The sequence below is a fragment of the Arachis hypogaea genome, chromosome 12 (assembly GCF_003086295.3).
Source record: "Arachis hypogaea cultivar Tifrunner chromosome 12, arahy.Tifrunner.gnm2.J5K5, whole genome shotgun sequence".
Classification (NCBI taxonomy): Eukaryota; Viridiplantae; Streptophyta; class Magnoliopsida; order Fabales; family Fabaceae; genus Arachis; species Arachis hypogaea.
Genome location: NC_092047.1, coordinates 62,435,783 through 62,446,573, shown reverse-complemented (window position 1 = coordinate 62,446,573; position 10,791 = coordinate 62,435,783). Strand labels below are relative to the sequence as shown.

The window sequence follows — 10,791 nt, the reverse complement described above, 5'->3', positions numbered from 1 at the left end:
TTTGACACTTTTAAAACATAAAAAGCATGTTCTAATCAATTAAGTACAAGTAGGAGAAAATTCACAAAATCATGCATTTACAATGAATAAGTGCAAGTTAAGTTGATAAATTATACTCTTTTTAACCCAAAAAATCATCATAAAATATGGGTTTATCACTCCTTGAATTATATGTTATAATATATAGACTGCTTTGAAGTTTTGATGTTTCCTCCTAGGATTGCACAACAAAGACATTATTTCTGAGTTAGCTATCGAATATGTTGAGTTCTTGGTGATAACTAACACATGAGCTCATAACCAAGATTGAAAATATGTATACATCATACTACATTTATTTGCTTATTACTTGAAGTTATTTGTCTGTATGTTAGTACTTGAATAATTAGAATATGTGTGATTGTTTAGGAATAGTTGGTTCTAGTGAAGGTAGGGGAATGGGCTGTAATGTTTCAAGGAAGGGAGTTACCAGATGATGGATTTGAAAAGGACAAGAACGTGAATATTATGTTCCATGATCGGAAAAAAAAGTAAACAGTAGTAGAATTAAATTGGTTAATTATGAAAAAAAGGTAATTTAGAGAAGAAAATGGTATTAAAGAGTATGAGTTATAAGAGAATAGCAGTTGAATTCTAAAAGTTTAGAAGAACAAAAGGAATTTACAGGAAAAAGATTCATAAAACAAGCATTAATCGGATCCTATAAGGCAATTTATATTTTATATCTTTTTATGATAATTCTGAAACCTCTATTGAGATCGCATCGTTTAGTTCTCAACTCCCTATATCCTAACATTTTTCATGAAATGAATAAGAAAGCTTTTGAGGGGTCGATAAGCCCTGGAAGTACAGTAGTTAAATTTAGAATATACTTGTATTTAGTTATTTTTATGTATCATACGTTATATATATAAGTATATGTATAGAAGTATAGTGGATGTATTTTTATTTATGACAATGAATGTAGTTGTTTGAGTTGTAGTATTTGTTGATTTTCTTGTTATGGTTGGATTTTTGGAATGTATGGATAAAAAACTGTACTCTATTTTAAGTTTCGTTTTTAAAAGCTCCTATAATATGTAAATAAATAATATAATAAATACATATAATATACTGTAACTTAAGCGTAATATTTTGGTAATAAGAGGATTACATTTTACATTATCAATCGTTATTGAAAATTATTAATAGTGTGACAAAAGAACAAATATAATTAATTTATAATCATTGAAGAATAAATTTAATTGATAAAATTTTTTAGAGACGAAATTTAAACAACTTATTTTTTTTGGAGATTAATTTGACTATTAACCCAAATTTTATAGTTCAAAATAGTTTGAGATATTATAAAACCAAAAGAATATAACATCTTAATAATCGGGCATTTGTAAATAATTTTTTATATTTGATTGCTAGAAAAATAAGATTAAGTTTTAAAGGATAAGTTATTAGTGTTATTGTTGTTTTAAAATTAAAATTGTAACGCAGTTGTTACTATTGGAATAGACTTTGGGACCACTTATACTATTGGAATAGACTTCGGGACCACTGGGCTTAGCTCAATTTATCCCGAATTACATTTTATAACTAGTGAGTAGTCACATTGTAGACGTTTTCTTTGCAAGTTAAATAAATAGTTTTATGTTTTCAGGCTGCGTTAATATTTCCGAAAAAAACATGGTTAGTATGTTTGCACTCTATCAACAGAATCAGTTAAAAATAATCAATTCTCTGTACAGCACTAAAGTAAACCAAGATCATTCTGTTCAATACATTCTTTTAATTACAAAAATCGATTATCCATAACTAAATAAACAAATAGGAAATAGCCGTCGTAATTCAAGAGTCAACTGGCCCCAATACGATCAACCATTACTTGTGCATTAAAACATTGAACCTTCAAAGGAAAACGGTGGGATGAGAGTGGTAACGAGGAACTTGAGAAAAAAAAACGAAAAAATAAATGAACGAAATCGCAATACTGAATGAAATTTATAGTTTTAATGTCTCCCTGAAACCAATGCTGAAGCTATGTTCTACGCCCTTTCTACCAACCATGGGAAGGCTTCCATTCTGCATCATGGCCACAAACTCATTATAATCTATGCGCCCATCCTGCATTCCATTAACCAGAGTTGATATCAGCCACAACTTGATAGAAGCATATTCTTCAGGTGTCGATGTGTTCAACTTCTAAGAAAAAACTGGATAGACCAATGAATGCTTCGTCTAAGGAGTACTTTTGATGTTTACTCCCAAAAATTTAGGGACTATAATAATAATAACAAGGCCTAAAGTCCCTGGTATATGCATTAAATGAGCTGCAATATTGTGCAAGTATTTCTCTTCGTTCTCTAAGGGGAGAGAGAAATAATGGGTATCAAGTTTACCAGCCTTATTGATGGTGAAGATAAGTTGAGTTAAATAAAAACCGGAGCCTCACTTTGTATAATCTAAGACAATTATATGAAGGAAAAAAAAAAATCTCAAATGCAATGAATTTCTCTGTTCTCATAGAATGTAAATAAAGGGCACATTAGCCTACTAGCATCCCAAAACTGTAAAGGATCTAGGGATAATAGATGCAAGCCAAGTATCTTCTTAATCAGAAATGTAAATTGGTAAAGTATGGGAGTAATCACTTTTGGATTGATTCTGTGAACCCATTTAAAATAAAATTATTGATCTAGGGACAGTTTGCTCCCTCGCTTTGGAGGATCCAAACTGGTAGAAAGCTCTACGACAACATGTTTTCTGCTCCAAATTTTAACACTGAAAAGATTCCACGGGGACTACAATAGTTATTTGTGCCCTATAAGAAAATGCTTAAGTTTTTTATATGGGATAAACCAAAGATATATGGTTTTGATTCCTCTAATATTTTTGTTGTGGTTTTGATCCAAAGATTATTTAAAGAAAAAGTAGTCCCTAACGTTATCTCATATACACAAAACTTGGAGATGCGTGTTTCTGTAGGATGGCAATAGGAAGTGCCAAAACCACAAGATAAATTTCAAAGATAAAAACAAAGCCACAGATTGCTAATGTTAGACAGATAAAAAATTTAACCCAAAAACTTATCTGCATTCCTATTAATCTAGTGGCAGGGGTAGGAGAACTCTTGGATGTAGACATGAAAGATGTAGAAACAAAATGGACAAGAAAGTCAAATAGTACGTTTCTCATAATCAAACCAAAACAAAGACGAACTATGATATATATAATTGGAAACTGATTAGTTACTTACATTATCTTGATCGATTTCTTTGATTATCTCTTCCAAGCGGGCATCTTCAATGCCAAACTCATCACAAGCCTGTTGAAGTTCATCTTGGGTAATATAACCACTTCCATCTTTATCAAAGTATGTAAAGGCTGCAAATAAATGATCTTCTCTTTCAATCTTATTAAGATGCAAGGTTGCAGCAATGAACTCGCCATAATCAATTGTTCCACTGTTATCTATATCAGCCTGCAATTGAGTTAGACATTTGAGTTAGCCTATTAGACAAAAGGAATAACATAAATGCACCAAGATAATTTAATGGTGTAGATCTAAAAGAGATTATTGATATACAATTACGCTAAAATCTATTCCATTGGATTGTCTTGATACCAAAAGAAAAGGTCAGTTGGTCCTTATTTGTTATTTGTTATTTGATATATATATATATATATATATATATATATATATATCATGCTTGCAATTGTAAGCAGATATTCAATCTCAATTCCTCCTAATTACGTTTATGGTTTGACCATTTCGGGCCATTGAATAATCAACTGATTTTCCTCATGTCAGTTCCTGATCTTTAGGTCAGAGCTAGGAATTCAATCGATTCCAGGATTATATATCAATTCTATGTATCAACTTTTTTCACTATTTGTTCCCAATATCAATTGATATTCAATGGAGAATTTCGAAAGGTTGCTGTCAGAAATTATGGCAATTGAATCAGAAATTTGCCATAAGAAATCAGGCACTTGGTATATATATATATATCGAGAAAGTTATTATAATGGTTTTTATGTTTCTCATGCTTGGTTAAATATACCGAAATTTATCACCAACAACTTGCTAGAGCAGTATGTTACGTACCCTCAGGCACCAGTTGTTAAACAGTAGAGCTACATTGAGACTTTCATGCTTCTTCTAAACTTGCAGTCGGTATTTTTCATTTTGTCCAATTATTTTTTCTCAAGTGCCTATTCCTACTATGTACATGCCTAGAGTAATATTCTATGGTGTGCCAGATTTGGTACACAAAATTAAACAGTTCTAAGTCATTCAAGTAATATTGGAAATCAAAACCAATTTCACTTGCCATAGTCGTCTATCCTTCCCGAGAGGATCTTGTTCATCCTTGTCCTCAAATGTGATGCATAAGTGTCTAATACAAGGAAAATGGAATTCTGGAGCTTCCTTCAGACTACTGTTCATATACATGATACTCGACACAAGCGCAATACAATATGCCTTGATGAGTTGGCAGTCATTGCAAATACAGCTTCATTCGATATAACAAAAGACTTCTTACTTTATAATAGAGCAAATCAATTATATAGGTAATTTGGAGATAAAAATAAGGTGGAAATTTTTAATGACGAGCTCCATGAGTAATTTTACACATGAAACTCCTGAAAAACTCAATCCAATTTTTACCCCCTTACAAAACATACTCCTCAGCGGAAGATAATTCTTCTCAAGAACATTTGAAAATTTCAAATATGGGAATGTTAATCTTTTTCACTTATTCCATGTATAATTTTTTGGATTTAATTTACTGCTATCGATTTTATGAAAGCAAGAATAAATACTTACTGCTTGCATTAAATCATAGATCTCAGATTCCTTAAGATTAGCATCAAATCTTTTCAAGCCAGCTTTAAGTTCTTCGAAAGTTATTTGACCACTGTTGTCTGTATCTATCATCTTGAACATTTCCTTTAAGCCAGCTATTCTTCTTCAGATAAGCTCTCTGCAATAACCTGAGAAAACAAAATTAATAGAAACATAATACATGTTTTCACCATGCAACCATGAAAGCACACTGAAAGTGATTGGATCTAGCAGAAATTAGGGGATTATATTGATGAACTAGGGATTGTAAATCACAATCCTTTAGTACACTGTTGGATCAAACCAACTGTGGAGAGAATTTTCCTCTCCTGAACTAACACACTTTAACAGAATTTTCTAACTGAATTGAAAACTAACCTACCACTAGTATTTATAGGCAGCCACTAGGACTAGCACTAATACCCCTAAACCTGATAAACTAGCTCAAAAAGAACAAACAAACCTGTTTCTATCATTACTCCCCCCCTGGACAACCACCTTGTCCCCAAGGTGGAACTCAGGAAAGGAGCTCCATTTGCTCCACTGCCAACCAGCAATTTGAATTCCTTGTTTTTACAGAGTATGGTTCATCGCATAAAAAGCATTCGCCTCGTGCATGTTTAGCTTTGTACTCCTTATTGCAAAGGCGCCGCACTCCTTGCCGGTTCGGACGCTCCACCCTTAACCCCACACCCATGCTTGCCAGACCCGTTGCAGCCAATGCGAGTACTGGCTTGTTAGTAACGAAGTTCTATGTAATTGGCGTACCCACACTACGGCCAAGAGCAGTCCGCAGTGCTGGTTCTCCACTTTCTGCGCCAGCTCCATCAGTTCATCCACTGTCTGAAATGTAAACAACCTGCATTCCTCACTCACTTCCAGCTTCAATCCATTCAAGAACAAGTCAATCAATAATTCTGGAGCCTGAGCTCGCAGCGGACGTGCGTGCATCACAAACTGGTCAATGTAGTAGTCCCGCACGGTGCTGGTTTGTCGCAGCTTCAGCAGCGATTGATAGGGACTATACAACCTCTCAAGCCAGAAGTGACGCAGTAACGCCACGGAAAGGGACTGCCACTACAGCGTTGGCGCGCCCACCACTGGAACCACGTGAACGTGGCCTTCCACGGCGGACATCGCCACCGCAAGCCACTCCTCTTCCGGCACCGCTTTGAACAAGAACTGCTCCATACGCTCGATCCAAGTCATCGTGTCCTAACCACGAAATATCAGGAGTTCCAGTTTTCTCCACTGCTCCAGCGCAGTTCTACTCCCTTGCAAGCCGCCGATGGCATGGTGCGACGCCAACGAACACCGTTTGTGACGGATCAGAGCGCCTGATCCATGGAATCCACTCATGCATCGATCCTCTGTAGCATACCTTGCAGTGCGCAGCACAGGTCTTCAAATCGGTCAAATCGCGATTCCATCGCATCCAATCTCCCTTCCATTTTCCGCAATCGCGGTTGTACCATTCACCCCTTCCAGGATCCATGGACTTCTAATACCAGTGATAGGATCTAGTTGAAATTAGGGGATTTTATTGATGAACTAATTACAATCTCTTATTGTACACTGTTGGATCTAACCAACTCTAAGAGAATTTTCCCCTCTTGAACTAACACACTTTAACAGAATTTTCTAACTGAATTGAAAACTAACTAACCACTAGTATTTATAGGCAACCACTAGGACTAGCACTACTACCCCTAAACCTGCTAAACTAGCTCAAAAAGAACAAACAAACCTGTTTCTATCAGAAAGACTTCCAAAACTAATGCAATTGTTGTAACTATTCACACATTTCAAGCATCAATATCAAGCTCTAATCACATGTCAAACGGCTTAGTTAGTGCATAAAGATACTTACTATAAGAGCCATTTTCTTAAGTTTATTCATAGCAGAAAATTGTTTCAGGCGACTTAGTACAGCAGAATCAAGTGGCTTGTCTGGAGCAACACCATCAACTTGAATCCATGGATGACCTGAAGGGAATTTGAACACATAAAAAAGATATTCTCTTTTAGATAAAAGAGAGTTTCCTGTGATGTCACAAGTAAAATTCAGAATTAACAGTTGTTCAATTATCTGGATTGGGCTTTTATTGTGCAGAATGAATATGCTTCCCTCATTATTAAGGCAGATCAATCATATGGTATATAGTTCAAGCACAAACATCACATAAGTATTCTGGGAATTCCAACAACGTATGATAGTACAGATATTCAGGCCTTCAATCTTAATATCTATCATAAAATTGAATGGACATAACCATTTTCTAATACAATCCTGTTATCTACTTTCACATATCCTTTTACTAAAGTGAGAATCGAGCATGGAACATATGATCTTTTTGCTTAAATGAGTACAGCTAACTATTCATTTTAGGCTAACTCATATAGTCATATATAATACCAATATCATATTATCATGAATAAATGGAAATATATTTACATAGTACTTGATGGGCAGTCATCCGCCTTCTAGGATCCCGAACAAGCATTTTCCTTACTAAATCTTTAGCACTTTCCGAAATTGCAGGCCAGGGATCTGACGAGAAATCAAGATCACCACGCAGAACCTGTTCAAATATTCCTTGTTCATTTTCTGCACCACATATATGAGAAAACAATTATGCAGTCAGATATGTTAAGGTATTATAAGACGACTTCAAAATTGCATTTTCCAGCAAAATCCTAAGTATTTGACCTGCCCAAAATGGAGGAACTCCACTCAAAAGAATATACAGGATAACTCCAGCACTCCAAACATCTGCTTCAGGACCGTACCTCTTTCGCAGAACTTCTGGGGCAACATAATATGGGCTGCCAACCACATCATTGAATATATCACCTGAAAGAAAAGATGATCAGATTTTCGCACAGAATCATTCTACTATGGAGAATCATTTTATAATATACTGGATAATAAAGTATTAAACCAATATAAAATTTGGAGCATGATAAAGTACATAATCAGAACAAGTCTAAATTAACATGTACGATGTATCTGCAATGTCCCAGGTTTCAAAATACAACTCACAGATTTATAGATATCCGTAATTCAGAAATTTCGAACATTAAACAATATATATATAATTCAGAGCTGCTAACATCTGTTCTCCAGATCCAGACTTTTTGCAGATCCTAGGAAAAGAGAAAAATCCTTAACTCCAAAGACCTAAACAAAGCTCGCAACAATTAAATTCATCCAATCTTGCACAACAAATGTTTAAATCACGAGTCATTGCCAAATTGACATGAACAAAACTTTTAATTAGTCAATTGAAAGAACCAAAATTGCAGTTTTATCTTACATTTGATTAATCACAACACAATTATACATATAGACCATGAGAAAATACCTGGCTTAAAGAACACGGATAATCCAAAGTCAATGGTTTTGAGAAGTGCATCCTCATGCTGATTCACAAAAAGAAAATTCTCAGGTTTAAGGTCTCTATGCATCACACCAAGAGAATGACAAGCTTCCACAACCCCAACTATGGTCCGTATAAGATCGGCAGCCTTTCTTTCAGTGTAATGTCCACGCTGAATAATCCTATCGAAAAGCTCACCACCTGCACATAATTCCATCACAACATAAACCGCTATCGCATCCTCATAAGCACCTTTAATGGAAATAACATTTGGATGGCCAGACAAGTGGTGCATTATCTGAATTTCTCTCCTCACATCCTCGACATCCTCGTCAGTTACCAGCTTCCTCTTTGCAATGGATTTACAGGCAAATTCTTGTCCTGTTGCCTTCTCAACACATAAAAATGTTGTCCCAAACTGTCCCTGTCCAAGTTTTCTTCCCAAACTGAAGAAATCCTTGAAATTACCAGTCTCTCTTTGTAAAACAGAATCAACACGAAGCCCTGCACTCGAAACTCTCTTCACAGAAGCTGGTTTCCTGTGTTTACTCTTCTCCTGTTCCGGTTCCGTTTCCACTTTTGACTTTGATTCTGGTTTTGATTTTTCTTTTGCCTCATGTTTTGGCATAGTTAACTGCTCAGGAGGTTTGTTCTGGACAGGCAACCCAGATTCAGGTTCATTGGTTGCTTCCTCCTTTACACTTTCTCGATTGGATGCCAATTCATCTGGCGATTGCGACCTCCACATTGCCGCAGAAACCGACTGAAGAAACCCATTTTTAATGCTAGGACCAACACAAGTGTTCCCCATAGTGCTTTACACTGGATTTTCTGGTGGTAATATTTGCGAAGCTTTCATAACTTGGATCTAGGCCTACACCATTTGACTCTGTTAAACACAAGAGAGAAGATCTGATTGTGATCTTCAAGTCTTTAATAGTGTTGATCTAAGTCAAACCCCATAGTAGTGCATAAGAAATTTGGTGTAAAAGAACAAATCCAAAGATTCAAGATCATCCAACAAAAAGATTGATTTGTTAGGCAGATAAAAACAGAAAAAAGTTTTATGCATTAAAGAACCTCAGCCAATAATAAGAAAAAAAAAGACAACAAAAATAAGAGAAGAGAGAAGCTCAGAAAATTGTTAGAATCAATTTGAAACAATACAAAGAAGAGTTGAACAAACGAAGCATAAGGGTGTAGCAAGAGGTTTAGGCCGACCTTGACTTGGCTAGGTCAGTTGTTGAGGAACGACATGAAAATGTGTTGAAAATGTGTTGTGTATGTTTTCCGTGTGTTGAGCAAGCTATTTCTTGGTTTATACTTTATATCATCGAAGTTTCCGAGTAATTATTACTAGCGGTTCAACAGGGTGGCTGTTCAGCTGGTTTTTTATTTTTTATTTTTGGTAAGAAATTAATTTTTATATTTTAAAAAAAATTAATTATTATATTAATTCTTATAATTTTATCAAATTTTTAAATTTTTTTTAATTCAGTTCTTATATTATTTTTAATTTTATAATTAAATCTTTTTTAATATAAAAAATATTAGAATTATTTAGATATTTTTCATAAATTAAAAATATTCATAATTAAAAATTTAACTAGATCTTTGACCATATACATTTTAGAAAAAATATTCTGTTAATTTTAATATTTTTTTATATAAAAATGACTTAATTACAAAATTAAAAGAAGTATAGAAATTGTTCACACTGTGACCCAAAATATAAAACTAGGCCAAATAAAGATGAAAGACCCAACTTTAAAAGGAGGCCTCAATCCCATGCTCAACCTCTTCTAAGAGGCCGGACACCAACAGAAGAGCCCAGCTCTACTTGCCCAAACAAGTAACTGCCTCCGGATATCCTTCTGCTACATCTAGAAGGGAAGTCCTAACAGACTCCCAAGATAAAGAGAACAGTTATCCATCAATAAAGATAAAACTACTCTAACAAAGGTGGTTATCTACTCTACTATAAATATACTGACACTCCTCAGGTATATTCACATTCTAATCTACTAAAAACCTGCCAAAAGTCCTTACTAACATAAGTATCGGAGTCTCTTGAAGGTACTACCCCCACCTTTTCATGAGAAACTCGGACAAGCGGCACCTCAACACATAGAGTCAGACACACAAAAGGATCCGGACCTCACGTCCAGGGCCAAATTAATGTTTCATGTAACCCTCGGAACATTGGCGCCGTTGTCAGGGATCTGGAATTCACCTTTTGATAATGGCGGACCACCAGCATGAAGACGGCCACACGGCTTATGAATCAGAAGTTGAGCCCCAACCAGAAGGCAATGCCCTTATATTGCCTCCATCACACCAAATGCGTGAACCCGTGAAGAAGGGCCATCAGGAAATCCACGTTCCAGGAGGGACTAAACCGGTAAGTGCACCGGGTTGTATCAAGTAATACCTCAGGTGAGTGAGGGTCGATCCCACGAGGATTGATTGACTGAGCAACAATGGTTGAATGACTCCTTAGTTAGGCAAGCAGAAAGTGATGTTTTGGAGTTCAAAAGCATTAAACAGTACTCCAGAAAGTAGGAAAGCAAA

At 35.3% G+C, this 10,791-nt stretch overlaps 1 protein-coding gene across 1 annotated transcript; it reads right to left on the bottom strand.

The window, feature by feature from the left end:
- Window positions 1-1,713: 1,713 nt before the first annotated feature.
- LOC112727439 (calcium-dependent protein kinase 1-like) lies at window positions 1,714-9,346 on the bottom strand. The gene is given in 8 exon segments (XM_025777172.3): window positions 1,714-2,115; window positions 3,248-3,472; window positions 4,823-4,959; window positions 4,962-4,989; window positions 6,711-6,826; window positions 7,296-7,448; window positions 7,551-7,694; window positions 8,206-9,346. Coding segments are annotated over 8 exon segments (1,752 nt in total). The 5' UTR covers window positions 9,032-9,346; the 3' UTR covers window positions 1,714-1,992.
- Between the last annotated feature and the right edge of the window lie 1,445 nt (window positions 9,347-10,791).